The sequence below is a fragment of the Aethalodelphis obliquidens genome, unplaced genomic scaffold (genome assembly GCF_003676395.1).
Source record: "Aethalodelphis obliquidens isolate GAN/ISIS:26980383/991018 unplaced genomic scaffold, ASM367639v1 scaffold20, whole genome shotgun sequence".
NCBI classification, from domain to species: Eukaryota; Metazoa; Chordata; class Mammalia; order Artiodactyla; family Delphinidae; genus Aethalodelphis; species Aethalodelphis obliquidens.
This window is the reverse complement of record NW_020837964.1, coordinates 10,445,697-10,471,077: the sequence shown is the minus strand read 5'-3', so window position 1 is coordinate 10,471,077 and position 25,381 is coordinate 10,445,697. Positions and strand designations below refer to the sequence as shown.

At 43.3% G+C, this 25,381-nt stretch overlaps 1 protein-coding gene across 1 annotated transcript in view; it reads right to left on the bottom strand.

The window, feature by feature from the left end:
• Positions 1-25,381, bottom strand: part of ADAMTS18 (ADAM metallopeptidase with thrombospondin type 1 motif 18) — a 156,202-nt gene that overhangs the window by 79,889 nt on the left and 50,932 nt on the right. The window contains exons 4-5 of the mRNA XM_027119199.1: positions 2,628-2,910; positions 252-445 (exon numbers count right to left, since the gene is read on the bottom strand). Coding sequence (XP_026975000.1) covers positions 252-445; positions 2,628-2,910 — 477 coding nt within the window. The remainder of the gene's footprint in view (positions 1-251; positions 446-2,627; positions 2,911-25,381) is intronic.

Below are 25,381 nucleotides of genomic sequence, written 5' to 3'. Positions count from 1 at the left end.
AAATCAAACAAAAGTGAAAGAAACAAAATTGGAAAATTTCCAAAACTGCCAGGGGAGATCAGACATATATATAAGCATGTGTGTTTTGATTTTACCAAATACATGTAGGTATGAAGCCAATTTCCTCCAAATTTAATTTTTTTCAATAAAATCATGTGGCTACACCTGCTCTTCAACCCATGCGAGGGAATTCCATGATTCTTAGCTATCTTGGAGAGGCAGGGGGTTGGGGTCCTGACAATCTCCCTTACCATGTTCATGACCGTGAGAATGTACGTGGTGACGTTGGCCTTGCCATGCTTTTCCACCATTTTCTTATCTGCTACCACAAGGGTTTCCACGTTTAGGCCTTTGTGTGACTTTCCAGCTGATCTTCTGGGCCGCCCTGCGCTCCCGTATTCATCAAACATGAGATAGGTATCCTCTGTGGGAGGCTTAGGGGCATCTACAAGGAACAGAAGAGCATTTGGAGAGCTATCAGCAGAGATCATCCAGGGGAGACAGACAGAAATCTAAACAAGGGGAGGAGAGAGACCATGTAACCAACACTTCACTCATCTCCTGATAAATGATGCCACTGGTACCTGTCCTGGGGCTATGGACCTAATCTATGGTCAAGAGAGATTCTTTCAAAAGAAGGTTGGATGGATGGATGGATGGACGGACAGATGGATGGACAAATGGATTCAGTAACTCAAAAATGTTCTTCTAAAGAGTCAAAGAAAACAAGCTACAATTCTAGTTGGAAGACTGGGTCAAGAAAAATCAGTATGGTGGGAAGGAAATGCTCATTTTATTGCTAAGAAACTGCAGAAATAAGACATTATCCTTTGCTTCTGAATTCATTATCACACTTTGTATATTATTTTCTAAATAAAATTTAGACATATGTATCCTGTAGAACACTGCCCATGTTCTTGTTTCATCAACACAAACTTTAATGTAGCACAAAATAAGTGCTCAATAAGGGCTCTTTGACCTGATATTAATTTAGCTGCTGGGGAGACAGCACAGTTAGAAGTGATATTTAAAATTAATACTTTGTAACAGATAAGGTACAGGCATGGATACTGGCCACAGTCTCTGAGCAGAGACCCGGAAGTACCCGCTGGATTAAGCACCCCTTTAGTTAATGGGCTGTGACAGATGCAAGGGTTGCTGGGAAGGAAAACGCATTTGAAAAGCTCAGGACAGTATGTACTACTAATATAGATATATTTTAATACTTTAACAACCGGTATAGTCATTATAGTGAAGTCAACGCTCCCCAGAGAGAAATTAAAACATCAAATCATTGAGAGTTAGATTTAAAACCTCAAGTACGCCATTTTGATAAATGACTCTGAGTTTGTTTCCTCATCAATGAAAAGAGTATAATATCCAACCATAAGGTTGCTCTAAAGATTAGCTTTTACATCTCATATCAAATACATATCACTGCCACTATAAATATCATTACTATCATTAATTAACGCCACTACTAGTATAAATTCATGCCAAATAGATGTTCTTTAAAAAGGATGTTTCAGTTACACCCAAATCCCCAAAACCAATTAAAATGGTAGAAAGAGTCTTGCATCTTCCTCCTGATCAGCACGGCAGGGATACCACTTCCTCTTCTCCGTGGATATCACCTGGCCACTCTGTCCAACTGGCTAGTCATGTGCTGCTTACGGCTCCTGAGACTTTGAAATGGGGCTGGCGCCACTGAAGGAACCAAATTTTTAATTTTATTGAATTTTTATTCATTTTGTTTTACACTTAAAAAGTAATATTTGTTTCAGCTGTTGAAAACCTTAAGCATATTTGGAACAGTCTGACTATGTAAGTCTACTTTTAAACTTGAACTTGAAATTTTATGAAATCGAGATACAGATGAAGTATTTCTGGTGAGAATTTATTGTCTGATTTGAAATTGTTCTCGAAGTGTTAAATAAATAGATTTCCAAAACTTAATATGAAAAAAGAATATAAAATACTTCATTTTAATTTGTTTTCATTGATTATATTGATGACATGTTGAGATATTTTGTATATATTGTGTTAAATATATTATTAATATTAATTTACCCATTTAAACATTTTTTAATGTGGGATTTAAAAAATGTAAAATTACATTTGGGGCAGGTGTTATATTTCTATTGGACACTGCTGGTCTGAAAAATGCAGATGGTTGGGCCCGGGTCACAAACCAAGTCCAAGGGTCCTTATGTTTCATCGCCACCTCCAATCAGGTGCCAGTATTCTTGTTAACTGGGAAGTCTTTCCCTCAAATCCTCAAAAGGAACACCCAACCACACCTGGAAATTCACCTCTGATTTCTTTCATCATTTGGAAGACTGGGTCCTTTTCTCACGGGTACAGAAACTAAAATAATATTGGGACCTCCGACTAAAAAGTAAAAGATGTTAAAAGAGGAAAATAAATCTTTCTAGTTTAACTTAGAAAAAATGATCACCCAGTTTTTGTCTGACAGGGATGATTCATGGTTCATCTCCAAGATTAATTTCAGTGGGGGCTTAGTGCAGCCCAATTTTAACCTGCAAAGTCAGCACACCCAGTGGCACTTGGGAAAAGCTGTCGAGGGCCCAGAGAGGAACAGAACAAGAAAAAGTTTCCTTACATACATTTCTTGCGTCGTCCACAAAAATGCTGCTTTTGCAACCTTCCGTGGTGATGTTTTCTTTCTGGACTCCAAGATGTGTGGGGAGTGCGACTTGGGGGGTGACCAGCAGAGTTCCCGCTGGAGCTCAGGTAGCCATGGCAACGCTGGACCTTCTCCTCCGCCGTCCTTTTGTATAGCACGTGAGGATGGTGGCCTGCAGGGGAGCTGTAGTTGTGTTCCTGGGCCAGGAGCTGAGGTAATGGCGAGATGAGGAATTCATTTCTTCGTGTCCTTATGAGACCTGACTAAAAAGCCAAACACAAAGAAAACATTAAGGATACCGCGCATCCCTTTTTTGATGTGGTGATTTTCAACAACTGTTTATCGGCTTCTTCCCATATGCAGGCACTGCGCTAAATGCTTGGCGTGTATCATGTCGTTTTATTTGCACCATGAGCCGTGGCAACTGTTATTACCCCCATTTTACAGATGAGAAAACTTAGGCTAAGATAGTAAGTAGGAAAGCTAGTACTGGCACCCAGAATTCTCCACCTACTGGAGCAGGACTGTTAATTACTATTCCAGGCTGCCAGGCTTGATGTTTGGGACTCAAGGGCTAAGCCATGTCACATCCTGGGAGTCTCCACATCTAGGACATGGCAGACACTGTGGTAAACACAGGACAGAGTGATGAGCTGAAAAACAGCCCCACCCTGAAAGAGCTTATAGTGTAGACAGTGGAAACAAAGACATTCCATCTTGATTTCATAAGCGCTCGACAAAAGAAGTAGCAAGGATTGCAAAGTGAGAGATTATCACTTATCTCCAAGTAGAGGTCTGGGGAATCCAATGGGTTGCACCATCACGAAGAGACATATCTGCTAAACTGAGAAGAAAGAGGGGACAGGGGCGAGCCCATCCAATCACAACGTCACTTTCAGGCTCATGGCACAATACGTCTATCTTTGTACCTGATATTTTGGCCACAGCACACCCCTGCCTTGTCCCCTGCACGCTTCGTGCTCTCTCTTCTCTGCATTTGGCTTAGAATTTCCCTGATCTCCAGGCGCTGCTATGGAAAGTGTAGTCTGTGGACCGGCAGCTCCAGCCTCAGCCGGGGGTCTGGTTAGAAATGCAGACTCTTAGGTCTCTCCCCAGACCTGCGGACTCAGAATCTACGTTGTACGTAGATCCCGGGTGATTTATCTGCCTGTTAACGTTTGCAAAGCACTGACACAGGCCAGCAATTCTTAAACTTTGCTGAACATAGGAAACGCCTACAGATCTAAATAGACACACACACACACACACACACACACACACACAGAGTGACTCACTCCCAGACAAAATCCCATACCATCAAAAACCAAATCTCTTGTGACTCATGTATCACAAATTTTTTTAACTGCTCCAAGGATGACACCAAAGTACAGAGTTTGTGACCCAGTGCTTCAGGTCCCACCTTCTTCATGTGCAAAATGGGGAGAATTCTTCCTGCCCTGACCACCTTTCAAGGGGAGATAAAATAACCATTGCAGAAGCCCTTTAAACACTCTCAATCCCAGCAGTTTGGATGACTGACAATAATGAGTGAGTAAATCAACCCACATTCACTGAGCGCCAGCGAGGTGCCAGGCATTCAGGTAACTGCGAGCACATAGCTGTGCAGGACATACGCACACACAGCATGCAGTTTACTGGGGAGCCAGACACGTAAATATTCAAGGACGTAAGGGGGTGTCAGGGTGAGGGCAGGTTACCAAGGGAACACAGAGGCGTGTGTGGGGTGGACGGGTGGCATCAGAGGGGCTGTCCCCAGACCTTATTTTAACCCTCTGTCATGATTCAGTTTCTCACTCCTTATAGGAGTCCCAGAATGTGTGATGTGGTCCTGATTTTCCTTCCACGTCAGAAGTCGGCTGCCTTCTTAAAGACTGTCTTACGAGGACTTCTCTGGCGGTCCAGTAGTTAAGACGTCGCGCTTCCACTGCAGGAGTCGCGGGTTCGATCCCTGGTCAGGGAACTAAGACCCTGCATGCCTCGTGGTGTGGCCAACCCCCCCCCACACACACACACAAAACCAAGCCAAAACAAAACAAACAAAACAACAAAGACCGTCTTATGGTCGGCAGCACCAGCCTGATGCTTTCCTGCGTTCAGAAAACACACTGAGCATCTAATTCACAGCCCTGTTCTAGGCACCGGCACAAGAGGCACAAAGTCATGAAGCAGTTCACATTCCTGCCGTCATAGAGATGATGGGAGAATCAACTGGCAACAAAATTTAAAGAAGTGAAATCTCACGATCCCAGAAATCCTGCCCACCCACCGTACCTTAGGCTGTACCTCAGAGCAGCCCATCCCCCGCCACCAGCCCAGTGCCAGGCTGGCAGATACTTTCATCCTTCATTTGCACACTTGCCATTGAATCTTCCAAATCCCCCATCTTCTCCAACATGGTCTCCTGACATTGGCCAGTGTCCTCGGCCAACATGAATCAACTCACTTCATGCGCCCTGGTATTCATCTCAAATCCGAATCCCTTTTCCTGGCCCACGAATCTCTCCACCATCTGCTTACTCTGGAGGCTGGCAGCTGTGTCTGTCCCCTCTCCTTCATACCATCCTGAAGAGGACACGTCTTTGACTTTTTCTTTTTTCTTCTGGCTGTGTTGGGTCTTTGTTGCTGCGCGCAGGCTTCCTCTAGTTGCGGGGAGCAGGCGCTGCTCTTGGTTGCTGTGCGCGGGCTTCTCACTGTGGTGGCTTCTCTTGTTGCGGAGCACGGTCTCTAGGTACACAGGCTTCAGTAGTTGTGGCACACAGGCTCAGTAGCTGCGGCGCACGGGCTTAGCTGCTCCGCGGCACGTGTGATCTTCCCGGACCAGGGATCAAACCCGTGTCCCCTGCATTGGCAGACGGATTCTTAATCACTGCGCCACCGGGGAAGCCCCAGAGCATTTACTTTTATAAGGGAAAAGTCCATGTGTCGGGGGCCTCCCTCTTTTACCAGGAAGGAGAGGTTGACTAAATCTCTAGAAATTCTTATCAAATGAGAAGTTTCTGCCTTAAATCTGTGTCTGCGTAACAGCCATACCCTTGTTTACTGGGCTTTGCCTGATAGGCTCCCATAGCTAGAGGTGGTATTTAAGGGGGCGGGGGATGGCTTCGGCCTTTGGGGGGAGTTACTCAGCTTGCCTAGGCATCTCCCTGCACACAGGAGGTATCCTTGTTACTAAATGTCTATTTGTTTTCTCCTGTTAATCTCTCCTTTATTACAGTTGGGGGCGTGGTCTTAGCCAAGAACCTAAAAGGGTAAAGAGAAAATTCCTTTCCTTGCCTACACACTCTTTTTTTTTTTTCCTTAACATCTTTATTGGAGTATAATTGCTTTACAACAGCCTGCGTCAGTTTCTGCTGTTTAACAAAGTGAATTAGCTATACATATGCATATATCCTCCTATCTCCTCCCTCTTGCGTCTTCCTCCCACCTTCCCTATCCCACCCCTCTAGGTGGTCACAAAGCACTGAGCTGATCTCCCCGTGCTATGCGGCTGCTTCCCACTAGATAGATATTTTACATTTGGTCGTGTATATATGTCCATGCCACTCTCTCACTTCGTCCCAGCTTCCCCTTCCCCCTCCCCGTGTCCTCAAGTCCATTCTCTATGTCTGCGTCTTTATTCCTTGCCTACACACTCTTAACCGAGTTCACACACGCTTTTCCATTCCTCTGCCAACTTCTTCCTCCACAGACTCACTTGCTTGGCCTTCTGATGCTCTTTGCTTCGTCTTAGATTCAATACCGTCTTCCCAGAGAGACAGGACTCAGGATGCTGCTGAAAACTACCCTCTCCACTTCCCATATTTCAGGCCACAGTTTATTTGCTGTGTGTCCTACTTCAATGAAGGAAACAACGAAAATGCAAACTTCCCACCACGTCTGATGTCCAGTTTAAACGTCCAGTTGTACACTGGCATCCCTGGTGTATGCCACACATCACCAACCAATAAATAATTGGCTATCATCCTACATACATTTGTGGAATAAGAGAACTGAAGAATCTCAGAGTGGAGGGGATGCTGAGGGCGGGCATGCCAGCACTCTCCTCCCTTTCCAGGCAGGGAAACCAGAACTGGGAAGTGACATGTTCAAATTCATAAAAACCTTGAACTCTTTCTATATTACAGATTTTGTAAGCAGATCGGTTATGGGGTCCCTGGAGAAAGAGAAGCAGGCATGGCTTTCTTGACACGAGAGAAGCCATTTTGGCCTAAGCCATTTTGTGATCTCAGCCTGGCCACCATGCTTGCCCTTGAACAGGTCTCAGTAGCCAATGATCTTAAGGGAACAAAGGAATGCAGGAACAGAGGAAAGGCAGTCAAGTAACAGTGCAGTGATAAAGCAGGGTCCTAGTTCCTCCTCAAGGGATATACGTAATTTTTGTCTTTGAGTTCTGCAGGAACTAAGACCCCAACTCAGGTGGAGGATGGAATGATGACGTTGACCCTCCCGACTTCAATCAACTAAAGCTTGCACTCTGTCGACCCTGGCCCCCAATTCTGTGCTGAGTCCTTCTTTGCTCAAGCCCCTTCATGAATATGCATGTACCCTGAGCTTCAAACTTCCCCAATTGTGCTGTTCAGGGAGATGGTGCTTTGGGAAGCAGCATCTTCTCCAGTGTTCTCCTCACTTGCTGCAAGTAGTAATACCCCCTTCGCTTGGTTGTGTCTACTGGCTGGACACCCACCAAGAGGCGAATCCAGTTTTGGGGTAGCAGTGTGAAGGCAGGAGCCCTCCCTGTAATACCTTAGTTAAACTTCACAGCCACCCTGTGAGCGACTCTCTGCTGGGAGCCCAGGTAGGATTCAGGCCCCCTTTCCCTGAGCAGGGCCCTCACGTCTAAGCCCGGCCTCCCAGTGCCCTCACCTCACCAAGCTGCGGGAAGACAAAAGACCCCATTTACAATCCCCAGCAGACAGAGTGAACAGTTAAAGGGAAAAAAAAAAAAAGGGGAATTATCCATGAAAGCGCTGCAGCCTTGCTAACTTCCTAACTTGGTTAAACTTATATCAACGGCTTAAGCCACTCAACTGCCTTAACTGGACTAACCGGTTTAGAAGCTTTCTCTTTCCTCGTTATTTCTGGAGAACCGTAGGCAACGCAAATGCAGAGTGACAACTTCTGCATCAAGAAAGCAATAAAAAAAAAATGGGCATCTTATATTGGGACAACACATGGGGCCCAAACAACCCTTTGTATTACAGTTTAGGGCAACAAGGACAAAGCTTCAGAAAAGTTCTTTACAGCAAAACCAGCATTTTACAGGGCTCGATATTAAGGAAGAAAAATCTTCTTTTGGGGGGTTTGGTTTGATGGAAAACAGTGGAGTCTAACCAAAAATACATTTTATAGTTTAAAAATATAAACCCAGTACCTCTAAAAGGAACCATCTGTTTAACTGTAGAGTGTATGAAGCGTTTTGAGTGACTGAACACAGGTGACATTCTGACAAAACGTGGCTTGGAAGATGGATCTGTGGTCCCATGGGCTTCCAACTAAATGGGAGAAGCAGGGATGAAACAAGTAATGATCACAACTGGGTAGGAAATATTCCTTTGTGTCAAGTATGAAGGAAAACAAGCAGGGTTCTACGAGAGAAAATAACAGAAAGAGTGAGGGGAGAGGGGAGACTGATTTTGGAAGGATTTTAGGAAAAAAAAATTTTTAATTGAAATATAGTTGACTTACAGTGCTTCAGGTATACAGCAAAGTGATTCAGTTATATATATACACACTCACACTCATATATATGTACATACATATTCTTACCATGTTCTTTTCTATTATGGTTTATTATAGCAGATTAAATATAGTTCCCTGGGCTATATAGTAGGACCTTGTTGTTTATCTATTTTATATATAGTAGTGTGTATCTGCTAATCCAAAACTCCTAATTTATCCCTCCCCCACCCCCTTTCCCCTTCGGTAACCATAAGTTTGTTTTTGGAATTTTTTTTTTTTTTTGGTGATACGCGGGCCTCTCACTGTTATGGCTTCTCCCACTGCGGAGCACAGGCTCCGGACGCGCAGGCTCAGCGGCCATGGCTCACGGGCCCAGCCGCTCCGCGGCATGTGGGATCTTCCCAGACCGGGCACGAACCCGCGTCCCCTGCATCGACAGGCGGACTCTCAACCACTGCGCCACCAGGGAAGCCCTGTTTTCGAAAGTTTTTTTGAGGACAGGTATTTTCACAGAGACCAGAAGCCCTCTCTTGGTTCATGCAGGGGGAACCTAGAAAGAACTATGAGGTGGACAGCTCAGAACTGAGGACAGGAGAAGCTGGCCAGGCAGAGGAGGCTGGTGGAGACCTAGAGGTCCGCTCAGCAGAGGCTGCAGCGTGAGGACACCCTTAGGCGTCCCCTAGGCTAGAAGGACAGGAAAGGCCCCAGGTCCATGGAGATGTGGGTGCAATAAGCTGAGAGCTGCTCCCAGCTCCCCTTCTGGACCGAATATTGTTCCCACGTGTTCAACCTTTTCCATCAATATGGTTCAATCCCTTCCAATCAATATGGTTCAATCTCTTCCAATCAATATAGTTCAATCTCTTCCAGTTTGAAGACCTAGAAATTCAGTCCTGTAGTTCAGCTGCTAAGTTTAAAAATTCAATGGGTAATGACCAAGAGTCAATAATATATTCAGATCAGATTTTTTCCATTTTATGCTTTTAAAAAGGAGATACTGTAAGAGAATATGTCTTATTTGTTAGCAGTTGTTTCCTATTTTAGATTTCAATGGCCTAAATTTTTCTCAAAGGACTCATGTCAGGTACAAAACAGACTTCAAGAAATTTCCCTCAATTTCCATTTAAAACTCCCTCCCTATAGGTCATATTTGAACTCTATCAAAGGCTTTAGATTTAACAGAAAAATGGAGACTGCAGATTCTAGAAACAGTTGATGAATTAAATGCTGGTATGAAGGCACAATTTTTTTCCAAAAGTTCGGAGTTGGGCTTCCCTGGTGGTGCAGTGGTTGAGAGTCTGCCTGCTGATGCAGGCGACACGGGTTCGTGCCCCGGTCCGGGAAGATCCCACATGCCGCTGAGCGGCTAGGCCCGTGAGCCGTGGTCGCTGAGCCTGCGCGTCCCGGAGCCTGTGTTCCGCAACGGGAGAGGCCACAACAGTGAGAGGCCCGCGTACCGCCAAAAAAAAAAAAAAAAAAAAAAAAAAGTTCGGAGTGAACAGCCTTAAAGATCAATGAAAATTAGGACAAGACAAGCTCCCTGAAAGCAGGGTCTGTGTGTTACGTGACTTGTATCCCAACATTTACAAACATTAAATAATCAAAAACCAAAGACTTAATGGGTTAATGAGGTTTGTTAAAAATGAAGCGGAACTTCAAATGAAATAATAATTGAAAAAGAACTCCACAGGCAGTATCATTAATCTATTTCTATTTTTAGTAAGGACTAACTGACAGAACAACAAAGTAGCCCCCGTGAGGCTGGCTGGAGAAGTAATGGCAAAGACATATACTTGCGGTTATCAATAATCAAATTATTTTTCACTTTAAAAATTTTTAACGTATCTCCAGCTACAGCAACATAAAAATACTGTGACTTCATTGAAGACATCACTTTCTTTTACGACAACATGGATGGACCTAGAGGGTACTATGCTAAGTGGGATAAGTCAGATAGAGAAAGACAAACACCGTATGGTCTCACTTACATGTGAAATCTGAAAAACAAATGAACAAACATAATACAACAGAAACAGAGTCACAAATACAGAGGACAGGTGGTTGCCAAGCGGAGGGGGAGAGAAATATGTGAGGGCTATTAAGAGGCACAGACTTCCAGTTACTAAATAAATGAGTTGTGGGTATGAAAAGTACAGTCTGGGGAATATATAGTCAGTAATTATGTAATATCTTTGTATGGTGAGGGATGATAACTAGTCTTATTGTGCTGATCATTTTGAAATGTATAGAAATACTGAATCACTGTTGTGCACCAGGAACTAACATAGTGTTGTAGGTCAGTTTTACTTCAAAAACAAATTCATAAAGAAAGAGATCCAATGAGTGGTTAACAGAGGCAAGGGGTTGGGGGGAGGAAGAATTGGATTAAGGCAGTCAAAAGGTACAAACTTCCAGTTATAAGATAAATAGGTACCAGGGATGTAATGTACAACATATAAATATAATTAACACTGCTGTATGTTATCTATGAAAATTGTTGAGAGTAAATCTGAAGAGTTCTCATCACAAAGGAAAAATCTTTTTCTATTTCTTTAATTTTGTATCTATATGAGATGATAGATGTTCACTAAACTTACTGTGGTAATCATTTCATGACGTATTAAGTCGAACTATTATGGTTTACATTTTAAACTTATGCAGTTCTGTATGTCAATTATATCTCAATAAAACTGGCAGGAAAAAAATAAACAACTACTTTAACTCCCAGTGGGACGGGAGAGGTGAAGACATCACATTCTTACCAAAAAAACCCACAAAAAAACCCCCACTCTTTTGTCTAAATAATAGTACTAAATAATAATTAATTTGTTGTCCAACATATATGAGGACACTCCAAAGGAGAAATCTCAGTTCAGAATAAGCAAAAAGCTTAAGAAATGTCATCAGTATGAAACAAAATTCCACCGTCCAGGGGTTCGGGAAGGAGAAAAAGAAAGCATCAGAGAAATGAAAGACCAGGAAGTAAGGAAAAGTCCGAGAAAGACTTCAACTGAGGAAAACCATCGGCAATAGAATATTTTAGGATTTTGCGAAGAAGGAACAAATATTATCAAGGTAAAATGGAATGGTACAAGGACAATACATTAGGGAAGCACTCAATATAAAAATGAAAGAGTTTAGAGGCAAAATTTAAGCTCTGCCGCTTGGTAGCTGGGCTTAAGCATTCTGAACTTCTGTGCGCTTTTATCCCCCTTCTTTTTCCCATCTGTGAAATGGGAATAAATGTATCCCGACCTTGGGGGTTTCTCATTGGTTAAATAAATGAATACTTATCAGGTACTGTGCTTAGCTGTGTATTGCTCAGTAAATGCTAACATAAAAATAGAGCCATAATGACTGTTAAAAAGAAAATTAGGGACTTGAGAGTATATTAAAAAACAAACAAACAAAACAGGTTCCAGGTGAGAAACATGTGGAACCATTTCCAGTCCCATGATCAGAGAAGAGACAAAATCTGATAAAATTTTGCCAGGAGCATGTGGACCCTGCTAACACCCTCAGCTCTCTATAAAGTATGTAATTCTAAGAAACTGAAATCGAATTTTTTTGCCATAAGCATCTACACATGCAGAGCTGGATTAACGGACAACAGGCCCTTATACGAGGAATGTGTGTTCAGGATTCCCTATTACCGTCAAAAGGGGAAAAAAATCTCATATGCTGGGAGAAAAAAACCAAAAATATGTATGTCAACAAAAATCTAGCATTTCTCATCCATTCATTGATGTTAATATGAACGTCAATGGGACTCACACTACAAATAGGATTTAGAAGGGAATTTATGTTTTCCAGAGTCATATACATGGTGATCTTTCTTCAAAAACCTGTAAAGCCCGGTCCATAAACATTTAATCAGATGCCATCAATATCCCCAAATTCCTCACAGCCTGGTGAGAGAGGAGGGGGTATGATGCTAGTAAGAGCCACAAGGTATTTTCAGTCCTGTGATGGTTAAGTGCCCCTTTCAGCTTTTCTCTTATCTCCTGAGGAAGTTTACATACCTCTCAAGAACAAACCTCTCATTTTCCGAGTCCCTGATTTGTAAAACGACAATAATAATAGCACTTCCCTTATCGCGTTTTTAGAGAATTAAGTGAGTTCATACTTTTAAAGTGCTAAGAACAGCTCTTGGCAAGAAAACATTCAAAATGTGTTTATTGTTGTTATAATTATTATATTTGATTATTTGAGGGAACAGAGTAGAGAAGCCGGGCCTTGTTCTAACAGTGTGTATTAAAATTCTCCCCTTCAATTGGACCTGAAATTCTGGGAAGTGGTATCAGTGTTCTGTTATTGAGAAAAACAGTGAAAGGACTGAACAAGGCTTTAAGACCTGAAAAGAGACATATTAAGGAAATTCTTGCAAACATAACTGAAGGTATTTAAAGACAGAGGTGAAATCATGAATTTTTCTACCTTGGAGAATTGCTGGAATTCTAGGTTTTGGTTTCGACTTGGTGGCTGGTTTTGATGGGGATGGGAAAGAGAGATGGGCGATGAAATCATGGACTGCTCCTCTACAGATCCTTTTTGTGCCCATCAACTTCTCCTCCACAATGTTCTTTAGTTAAATTAAGTCTATGCTTAGTCCCTTCTGAAAACCCAACCTCTTACCCGCCTGCCCTCCTTGAAAAGAGACAATGTCATGGAGAAAAGGATGCTTTTGATCAGCCTTAAAGACTAGATGGATGGTTGCTGCTGGGAGAGAAAAAAGAAAAAAGCAAAGTAGACTTTCTGGAGTAGAGGGTAGAATGCACCAGAACTGTGGACTAGCGTTCTCACGTTACAAGCTGGCCATCTGTTCAGACGGGACAGGTAAGGGCCCACCTCCTCCCAGTGAACACCTGAGCAGATCACTCCAAGCCATTCAAGAGATGCTCACTGAGCACTATGCCTGTGGTACACGCAGCTGCATCACTGGGCAAAGATGATTTTCCCAGGTGACCCCTGACCTCAGCCAGGCAGGTAGAGCCTCCCTGTACTCTCAGTCCCCGTGGCTTTCTGAATCACACTGATAATGATGGATTTGAAAAAAGGTCCAAAAATCTTGCTGCAGGAGCTCTTAGAAATGCCTGGCTTTTTTCTTTCCTAGCCAGGGATTGACTACTTCTTCAAATACTCCAGTAGGCTCAAAATAAATTATCCTTTTCTTTCACTTACAGTAACCAAATCTGGCTCCCAAATAATACTAACTAAGACGGCTTTGACCGTATGCAATTGTTTATGCTACTGACTCAAAGATGAATCGACTCAGCCCCTTTCTTCAAAGCATTTCAACCATAACCATCTTTACTGGTAAAGATTATGCCATTCAAGCAGCTCTAAAGAGATATTCATAACATGCTGATGAAACTTTTTTATTTGGCGAATTAACAATCTAGTGAAATAAACACATAATGACTCCCACAGTCCAAATCTCATGAGACCAGAATACAGTGGTTCACAACTCAACATGGGGATGAGAGGTGTATGACAATTCTGTCCAACTCATCCGTGTGCCCATTCTCAGAAGGGCAAATACCTCTAAGAAACTATTTTTTTAAAACAATTTATTAACATCAAAATGGTTGACATATTTACCCTGGCCTAACTGTATAAATTTTAGTATTAATTTCTAAAAAATTAAATGCACACATGCTCAAAAATGCACTCAGTTTGTATAAGCAGTCACAATCTATGGTTCAACATTTATAAATTCATCCAAGTGGTTTAAACATGATCCGTAGGTGTTGGGGAGTCTCTCTCCTTCTCTCTCTCTCCACCTTCCTTTACTGCTCCATCTGGAGGAACAGTTCCTGATTTCCTACGTACCAGAGTCTGTGCGAAGCATTCTACCTGCAAACTCTCATCTCACCCCTAGAGCAGTTCTATTTGATGGGTATGTTTATTTACCTCTCGATATTCCACGGCTGTCTTGAGTCCACAGCCTTCCCTCACTCTTAAACACACATCCTGCTAGGAGTCAAGAAAAGTTCCAGAAACACTGTCATTGAAATTTGCTAGGAGGGCAGAACTTAGATGTTCATACACACACACACACACATACAGGTAAATATGTGAAGTGATGGATGTATTAATTCAATGAATGGAATCCTTTGAGTGCATATACAAGTCATGACATTCCATGTTTTAAATATCTTATGTGAATGAAAAATGTTGCCTGCCATGTCAGTAAACAAAGGATGCTGTAGCCATCCAGCCATCACATGACAGCCGCCCCCATGGTGAGCCCTGAGGAAACTCAGGATGGAAACAGGACCCCCGCCATCAAGCAGTCAGCCACTGTAGCCACCCCCAGTGATACGCCCTGAGGAGACTTGATGAAAAAGCACAGGATGCTGGCCCCAGATAGCTGAGGTGCACATCAAAGGAAAGATTTCAAGGAGCCCAGACTCTTCCATCTCCCCATACACAGAAAAGCGCTAAATTCCTTAACTCACGATGTCTGGTTTTCTTTAATTAACAGTCATCTTCTGATGTTCCGTCTACCTGGTCTTTGTTGCAAAAACTCCTACATATCCAGGCTCCTCTCTGACCTCTTTGGGACAATCTCTCAGAGTGATCTGAGATGCTGTGTCCCCAGCTTAAGTCCTCAGTTTTGTCCGCCAAATGAAACATAATTCTCAACTTTTAGGCTGTGCAATTTTTTTCAGTTTATGCTTGCATTTCTATTTGTCAATTGTACCTCAATAAAGCTAAATAAGAAAGGAAAAGAAAGATTCCAGAGAGGATATAACTTTCTGCAGGGCGTAGGGTAGCAGCACAAACTGACTCTTAAGAACAAAACACTTCCAGGCACGCTTAACCTAGGTCCTAACTCCCTGTCAATTACTTTTTACTTCCATTTCAGAGGGACCTGAAGGACACAGAGAGATGGCCACAAACTCAGACCTTCCAGAAATGGAGGCTGGAAGCTGGAGGCAAGTGGCACTAAAATCAGAGACTCATCTTTTTGGCTTCTCCTCTCCATTTTCACCCCAAAGAGAGGGTGCTGAACAGTATTCACTGAGAGAGCATCTCCACGGATCTGGAGAAAACTGGCTCAACCTTCAAATGTGGCCTCACTGGACAGGCCTGATCTAGCTCTAATTACACCCTGCAGTGCTGTGGTTTGCTCTCTTCTAGTGCACTGCAAGTACTCTGCGAGCAGTGCTGGGCTCTTCTGCTTTGCAACAGCTATGTCACACCCTGGACGTCATAGGCAACTCGTACGTCTTTGGGAGAGATCTACACAGAGTAATAAGGAAGAGAAAGCATATCTTCCCAGCCCCTCAGACAGCCAGCTATACCCTGACCATCAACACGAAAGACAGATGTCAAAGCTACATGACCCTTACAAGCAGTGCCGTCATGAAGATTTTCTCATCTAGGAAAGACTAAGGTAGGAGCCATCTGACAGCTTTGTGTCACATGATCCTCTGCTCCAGCTCCCTCTCAAGAATCAGATCATTTCAAAGGGAGCTTAAGGAAGGATGTCATTTGGAAAACACGTGACTGCTGTAACGGCTGTTGGTTCATTGTGAGTGACCATGTAGAGACAGCTAGCATGTCTGGATTTAAGAGAAACCAGATGTGCCACAAACTTCACACGGGACCATGCAGCCAGCCTTTCCCCCAGATCATTGGAGGCTTTGGTGCTGTGTCTGCTAATAACAGTCTGTCACATGTCAGCAACCTCTGGAAGACGGGGGACGGGATGTGCTAAATGTCTGGGAGGAGATGTTCAGAACTAATATCCAAGTTGCTTTTTTTTTTTTTTTTTTTTTTTTTTGCGGTACGCGGGCCTCTCACCGTTGTGGCCTCTCCCGTTGCGGAGCACAGGCTCCGGACGCGCAGGCTCAGCGGCCATGGCTCACGGGCCCAGCCGCTCCGCGGCACATGGGATCCTCCCGGACCGGGGCACGAACCCGTGTCCCCTGCATCGGCAGGCGGAATCCCAACCACTGCGCCACCAGGGAAGCCCCAAGTTGCTTTTTTTAATGTCAATTTCAGAATCTAAATCTGGGCTCCCAACCTCACTATCCCATCTTCTTCAAACAGTGTCCTACAGAACGCAGAACTACACGATTCACAGTGCTGACAACATCGAGGTACGAGGGACCTCTGAGCTCCAAACTCTGTCCTTCTGCGTTCTCACTCCAGCTTAGTCCTGTATCACCCCAGGTGGAGAATAAAGAAGTGACCTCCTATCTCATCTCTCTGTTGGCAGTCCCCACCCTCTTCTGCTCCAAAATTACTTTTCTAAAGCATCACTTTGAACAGGTCACATTCATGCTGTATTATCACAAGATGAGCGCCAGAACAAGAAATGTGGATTTCAAACCACTTTGAAGCCCAGTCCCCGGTAGCCTTTCTATCCACCTTCTACCCTCTTTTACTGAACTCCAGGTACGTTGGCTCCATTGTTGTTCCATTAACAGGACAGCCAACCCATGCAAGGAACTCGGTGATTGCTGTTTTGTGTGTCTAGAACGTTCTTCTCCCAAATACTTCATTTAGATTTCTGCCCAAAGGCGACCTCTTTGAACCATACTATAAAAATAAGGCAGACCTTGTCACTCTCCATCTCAATCAGCTTTATTTTTCTGTACAGCCCTTATCCCTACTTGACGGTCCATCGTGTAGCTGTTTGCTTATGTGTTTATTGTCTGTTACTCCTGTTAGCTCCCTAAAGGGTTTGTCTCTCTCTTGCTCATTTTCATATGGTCGGCGTTTGGCACATGGTAGGTGCTCTGTAAATATTTGTGGAACTAATTAATGAGCTAGGAACAAGGAAACATGCTTGGTACGAAGGAAGACAAAAAGACACCGAAGCCTGCACTTAAGGATGCTTCTACAACAGGAGACAAACATATAACCAACTAATCAGACATACTGTACCTTTTTCCAGATTCATCTGATTTGCCTATCTCTGGTGTAGGCTTCTCCACCATCCTGCAATGAATGAGGGAATACACAAAATTCTGTGGGAGTGCAAAGTCAGGGCACACCACCTCTTGAGGATAATATTCTAACTCTTGTACAGTGAGGGACAACTGAAGGTTTTGAAGGAAAAAGCCCTAAGAATCGATCTATGGAATAGAAAACTGGTTGGACCCAAGTTGTTGGGACTCTCTGCCTCCTGTTAACGGTGAAATATAAACTGTTTAGACACTTTGTATTCTGCCTGGCATTATTGGGAAATATGTCAAAAACTTAGAGAAGAAAAGAAAATTACATAATGAGCATATATTAACTGACATCTAGTTTGTCAATTCTTACTATGCACCATCTTTGGCTTCAGGTTTCTTTTTTAAAAGAGCCTAAATATTACTAGCTAGAGGTATTCAAGTATTGAAACCTAAACTCTCAGTGTCAGTTAAGATGAACACTTCATATAAGGTTAGTATCCCTGGTTATCAAAATTCTAACTGCTCACTATCGGAAAATAATTAATACATTATTGGTATCACTTGCTATTTAAATTCTCACTATCCAAATTTCTTTGGTTTCTGGGTTTGGAGAGTAGAGTATGTAGTTGGTGCTTAATACATGTTTGCTGAAAATAGTGATTTTCCTACAACGAAGACTTGACGTGGGTCTTATGATTCAGCTGGAGCTGTACAAATAGTGTCTGCTGTATTTACAAGATAGTGGAGCAACCGTTTTTGGAATAAGTGATCTCCTCCATGCTCAAGGCGGCTGTCTGCTGATGCACAGCATCAGGAAGACACATGTTTTTACTTGTTTCTGTAGTGGTGATGGTTTATGTCAAACTCTCCACCCCACCTTTCCCCACCTCCCTTGGAACTGACAGCATTCATTTGTTAAAAAGACAGCTGGAGCTGGAAGCCATGCCGGTAACCAGCTGTTAGTGACGTGATGACGTCCGCCACGTGGTGGCAGCCCATTGGGCGGCCACACAGAGGCTGGATGATTGACTGGACTGCCCAAGTTTTCCCAGGGGTGGGGTGTGAGAGCCAGAGACACCATATTGGAAACGCCTGGTCCCTATTTTCCTCAGTTATTTATCTTCTCCTTTCCCTCCTCACCCCCTGCCTTAAGGTAAAACCAAGGAAAATAATCACAGGATTATGGGGTGTTAGCGATTGTGTATTTCACCCCCCTGATTTTACAGAGAAAGGAAATGGGATCAAGGGAGAACAAAGGAGGTACCCAGCGTCTCACAACTGATGAGCAGCAGATGGTTTAGTTTCTCGTATACTTAATGAAGAGACTGGAGTTGATTTAAGGGCCCTTCCACATCTGACGTTCTTTTCTTTTTATCAGTTGGTATGACACGCAGGTAACTTAACTGTGATGCCAAACACAATTTCCGCACAGGACAGCAAACTCGCTGGAGAGCGTGGTACACACATAGCAAGGAACGTTATTCGTTGATTGTGTCGCCTAATAGCAGAGCCCTTTTAGAGCCCTGAGGTCCGATCTTCAACCCGGCTGAACACCCAGCTTAGAGATGAAGACACGTGTACCCAACTCTGCCCTTCTAGAGTCTGAATGCCTAGGGTTTGAAAACCAATCTTCTAGAACAGAGACTACAAACTGATGCCTCCAGGCCCAACCTGGCCCTCAGTAGGATTCTTTCCCCCCGGCTTTACTGAGGTATAATTGACAAATAAAAATTGTATATCTTTAAGATGTACAACACGATGTTTTGATATACAAATACACTGTGAGATGATTACCAAAATCAAGCTAGCTAACATACCCATGTCACAGAGTTCCCATGCGTTTTGTGTATGTGCTGAGAACACTTAAGATTCACTCTCTTAGCAAATGTTAAGCTTACAATCCAGTATATTAACTACAGTCACCATGCTGTACATTAGGTCCCCGGAACTTATTCATCTGGCTTGAGTACCCTCTGACCAAGATCTTTGCATTTCCCCTCCTGTCCCTGGCAACCACCGTTCTATTCTCTGATTCTATGAGTGTGACTTTTTTAGATTCCACACATAAGTGACATCATACGGTGTTTTGTCCTTCTGTATCTGGCTTATTTCATTTAGCATAATGTCCCCCAGGTTTATCTATGTGGTTGCAAACGACAGGGGATTTCCTTCCCTTTTACGGCGGAGTGATATTCCATTGCATGCGCACGTGTGTGCGTGTGTATTTTCTTTATCCACTCACCCACTGATGGGCACTTCAGTTGATCCCACATCTTGGCTACTGTGAATACTGCTGCAGTAAACATGGGAGTGTAGACATCTCTTTGAGATCCTCGTTTCATTCCCTTCAGATATATACCCAGAAGTGGAATTACTGGATCATATGGTAGCTCTGTTTTTTAAAAAAATTCCATATTGTTTTCCTTAGTGACGGTACATTCCCAGCAACAGTGTTCTTTTCCTCCACGTGCTTTCCAACACTTGTTACCTCTTGTCTTTTTGAGAATATCCATCCTAACAGGTGTGAGGTGATACCTCGTTGTTTTGAGTTGCTCTTCCTCGTTGGGTGACGTTGAGTCTTTTTTCCATAGCCCTGTTGGCCACGTGTATGTCTTCTTTTGAGAAATGTCTATTCAGGTCCTTTGCCCATTTTTTCATCAGGATATATGTTTTCTTGCTATTGAGTTGAGTTGCTTACATATTTTGCATATTAACCAATTATCAGATGTACGTGGTACAGATATTTTCTTTCATTCTGTAAATTGTCTCTTCACTTTTTCCATTGTTTCCTTGGCCGTACAGAAGCTTTTCAGTTTGATGCAATTTCACTTGTCTGTTTTTGCCTTTTTTGCCTGTGCTTTTGGGGTCATATACAAAAATTCATGGCCCAGACCGATGTCAAGAAGCATTTTACCTGTATTCTCCTCTAGTAGTTTTACAGTTTCTGGTCTTATTTTTAGGTCTTTAATTCATTTAGGTTCACTTTTGTGAAGATATTTCCATTCATGGATGGAAGTTCTAAGAGGAGACAAGCACTGGAAACTTCCACTCCACCATCTTGTTGACATAACTCCTCCTCAGCTCTGCGTTAATGTTTTCTCCCATGTAGGAATTTGAACCCAATATTGTCATTTCATCCAATTTTTCAAGGAAGTCGGAAATTCTAATGTGTATGTACAACTATTGGGCAACTGCTAAGGAGTGGCTGCCCCGCAAGGATATAGGATACTTTCCAGTTTTTCACAGTCCCCACCACTCCCCACTGTCCCGTGTCCCTCACAACACTACTAGTCTGGTTCTTGCAGACATCTGCCTTTGTGACCTCTGCCCTAATTCAACCTACATTTGATGCATGGCTTGTGTAAGAGTCACGTCTTATTTTCCAAGGCAGTTCTTTATCCTTCTTTCACACCCTGTCGGATCACCTAGGACAAGGCTAACTCCCGAAACTTGCCACACATAAACCTAATAACTGAGGAATATACCTGAGTCTATACTGAGCAAAAAGAAGAAGCGCTGGGATTCTGAGTCTGGACTTAGACTCAAGTTCTCACCCAACACATAAAATCTTTGCAACCTCGCATGACCTACCTTAGTCTGAGCTCCCTCATCCGTAAAATGACAATAACAGAATTCTAATTTTTAGCATTGCTTGGGATGACATTAGGAAACGCCTGGAAAGCACACTGCTCGGTGACAGACATTCATGAGGCAGGTAGATAAACACAGCTTTCTTAGAAGGCTGGAAGAGAAGCCTAGTTTATTTACTCTGTGAGGTCTGTGAGTTTGCAAATACTCGGTACCTTCATGCAGGAAACAAACTACAGAAGCCTGCAATTGGGTAAACATTTCTGCTCTGTGAACCAAACTTGCCTTCCGTAGCATCCAAATTACTACTCTAAACAGATGCTGGGGATGGAGGAGGGAGCCTGGGGGCAAAAATAGCAAAGGACTGTTTGCCTTCAATTAAGCGAATACCCATTCAGCTTCAGAAAGACATAAATGACACAGGATGTAAGGCAAATGCATATTTTGTTAACTCGTTAACATATAACTGAGGGATTACCTGAGTGTACGCCGTGATTTCCAAGTTTTTCCTCACACTCTCACAGATTTCCTTGACTTATCCAACCTCCATGCAAGTTCCCTTCCTGTTACAAGCACAGAGTAGCAGGAAGACAGGAAGAGGTTTTCTTACCACATGTTGGGTCACTTCCATCTAATGCTAGTAGTTACAGATTAGTCTGTCATGGGCCATGGATCAGTTTACAAAGTTATTACATATAGAATGGATAAACAAGGTCCTACTGTACAGCACGGGAAACTATATTCAACATAAACCAGTGGAAAAGAATATGAAAAAGACTGTATATATATGCATGACTGAGTCACTTTGCTGTACAGCAAAAATGAACACAACATTGTAAATCAACTACATTTCAATAAAATTAAAACAAACAAACCAACCAGGTAACTAGGTTCTTGGAAGCTATCTCAAAATGCACTGTTCAAGAGTGTACACACGGAGACGGCTCTATTGTAACTCAGCTGCCGATGCTTCACACACTGCAGTTTCCTCCACAACCCATTCTTCTATTTTAACGTAAAGCAGTTTAAAGTGAACTACTCCTGCCGTCACATCTCTCCTTTAATCAGAGATTACAGACTGCGTATCAGTGGTTTACCATGATCATACTGAGAAAATCAGTAGCAGGATGCTGAGTTCTTTAACTTCTGCCAAAAAAGGTTTTCTTTGATTCTGCAACCATAGCTAAGAAAACGTGAACTGAGATTACAGCTAACATCTTTACCTCGATCCGTCAACAACCAACACTATGAGCAGAATTATAACTTCGCTCTCCCGCGGCTTCTTTCTTTACCTGACGGCTGCTGCCTTCCCCTGGGTGCTGTGGACTCATCTACAGAGCTTGAGTGAGAAAGATGGCGCCTGCGCTTATATGCTTTTTTTTTTAAATTTATTTATCTTATTTGTTTTATTTTTGGCTGCATTGGGTCTTCGTTGCTGCGTGCCGGCTTTCTCTAGTTGCAGTGAGCAGGCGCTACTCTTCGTTGTGCTGCCCAGGCTTCTCATTGTGGTGGCTTCTCTTGTTGTGGAGCATGGGCTCTAGACGTGTGGGCTTCAGTAGTTGTGGCATGTGGGCTTCAGTAGTTGTGGCACATAGGCTTGGCACATAGGCTTCAGTAGTTGTGGCATGTGGGCTCACTAGTTGTGGCTCGCGGGCTCAAGAGCGCAGGCTCAGTAGTTTGGCATGTGGGCTCAAGAGCGCAGGCTCAGTAGTTGTGACACGCAGGCTTCAGTAGTTGTGGTATGCAGGCTCACTAGTTGTGGCTCGCGGGCTGTAGAGCGCAGGCTCAGTAGTTGTGGTGCACGGGCTTAGTTGCTCCGCGGCATGTGGGATCTTCCCGGACCAGGGCTCGAACCCGTGTCTCCTGCACTGGCAGGCGGATTCTCAACCACTGCACCACCAGGGAAGCCCTGCTCTTATATTGTTTCTGACTTTCTCTCTCACCACTACACCCGCCCGCCCCCGCCAATGTCCCATGCTTCCCTCTAATGAAGTATTAAAGCAGCCGGGTCTTTCTGCTGTTCTCTCAACTTGCCAGACCTATTCCGGGCTTTCCCCGCTAGGAACACTGTAAGCCCCGCTCTCTGAAACTCTGCATTCGCCTTCTCAGAAAGTTCTTCCTGACCATCTAATCTAAAACACCCCTCGTATGTCCTCCTTGCAGGCAGCGTTGTGGTTGTGCCACAGACCTGAACCAAATGTCTGGGTTTCAGTTCTGGCTCCACTACTAAGACTTGTGACATAGGCTGAGCTGCTTGACTCCTTGTGCCTCAGTCTCCTGAGGACAAATGAAGGATACAGACTTGCTCTGGGCAAAGATATTAATCATTAATAATTATTATAGATTATCAATATTAACATTAGCATTAATAATATATTAATATTCTAATATAATATTAGAATAGTGACTGACACACAGTGAGTGCCTGGCTGGCCTATTTCAGTTGCTACTTCACTGCCTAAAAGTATCATGTTTCCCAATAGACTGGCTGTTTATCTTTCCTTCTAGCATGTGGGGTAGCAGAGAGGAGGGACCTTGTATGTTCTTGACCCATTTTTCATCCTTAAGCTTACCAGCATCAAGACTAGTGTCTGATGTATGAAAGCAACCTAAGCGTCCATCAACAGATGAATGGATCAAGAAGATGTGGTACGTATATACCATGGACTGCTACATGGCCATAAAAAAGAATGAAATTTTGCCATTTGCAGCAACATGGATAGACTTGGAGGACATTATGCTAAGTCAGACAGAGAAAGACAAATACTGTATGATATCACTTATGTGGGGAATCTAAGAAATACAACAAACTAGTGAATATAACCAAGAAGCAGACTCAAAGATATAGAGAAAAACTGGTGGTTACCAGTGGGGAGAGGGAAGTAGGGAGGGGCAAGATAGGGGTAGGGGTGTAAGAGCTACAAACTATTAGGTAAAAAATAAGCTACAAGGATATATTGTATAACACAGGGAACATAGCCAATATTTTACAATAACTATAAATGGAGTATAACCTTTAAAAGGTTATACTATATCACTATATTACATACCTGTAACATATAATATTGTACAGCAACTACACTTCAATAAAAGAAAGTGTCTGGCACATGGCAGATCATGTGTAAGTATTCACTGATTGGATGAAAAATGTCCAAACGATGTTTTTGTAGCAGCCACTAATGACGCTGTCGGCAGTCAACTAAGTAGTCATTACCTGGAGAACCCGGGATGTGATTCAATAATAGATAAAAACGAAAGTATCCCAAAGCTTGTATTAGCTAGCTCCACGAAATGTATATAGGATTCCAGTCTACATGAGGAGTTGGGTTTTCTTTTGTTTGTTACTTTTATGGGGTGTGGGGCGGGGGAGGCTGGGGTCTGGAAAACTCCCCACCTGACGGCACGTGACTCTCAGATGAATTCATTCAACAAATATTGAGTATTTACAATGGGCTAGATGCTAACCTAGGCCCTGGGGATTAGGAACGAAACAGTTCCGGCCCCTGCCTCAGGTGCTCTGATACTGACCAGGGAGACCAGCAGCTAAACAGACATCCCAAGACAGTCTCCTTCTGCCCCGCCCCCATCCTCCCAAGGAGCTTGGGAGACCACTGGAGGGGCACCCAACAAATTCTTAGAAAGGCTTCTTAGAAGAAGGGCTATCTAAGCTTAGTCTTTAATCTTGAGTGAGGCCAGGTGAACAAGGTGGTGGTAGGGGGCAGAGGAGGATAGCCAGGTGAGGGAGCAAAGGTGAAAGACAGAAAGGCTCCGTTGCCTGCAGCTACTGGATACGTCAAGCACAGAATGGTCCTGTGCACTGGCGTGCATATGGTTTTAGAAGTGGACAGTGGCAGACTTTTTAAAGTCCCCAAATACGAAAAAGATAATGTGTAACCACATGTGATTCCAAATAAAAATAACATCATTCGGAAAACGTACATGCAGCTGACACAGAAACAGCCAGAATTTTACAACTTGCGAAGAGCCATTCAGCTCATTAAAGCTCAGGACTGTGAGCTCTATCCTTCCAAAAATGAAGATTAATTGGGGAGTTAATCCTGAGGAGAGTTAATGTGCTGGCAATGTGGAGGATGGATCAAAACAAAGTTAAGAATTGAGATTAAGAAATCCAGCAGAGGCTACTGCCTGGGGTTTTGCAAGAGAAAATGGCAACGGAAATTAAGTCATGGTGGTAAAGACGGAAAAAAGCAGGCAAGTTAAAAAAAAAAAAAAGAATGTAGACTTACAAGGGTTTAATAATTGGGAATGGGTAGTTAAGGAAGGTACTCGGAACTCTTTTGCAGGCAACTGGGTAGATCAAAGGTAAAAAGAGCCTTTGGTCTCAATTTTTAAAGAGTCACCCCACCCTGCTGACTTCCTGTAGACAACTCCTACAACCCATCAAATCTATTCTGTTCAATACAGGAGCCACGAGCCACATGTAGCTATTTAATTCATTAACATGAAACAGAAGTGCAGCTCCTCAGTCACAGCAGCCGCATTTTAAGTGCTCACTAACCACATGCAGTAGTGG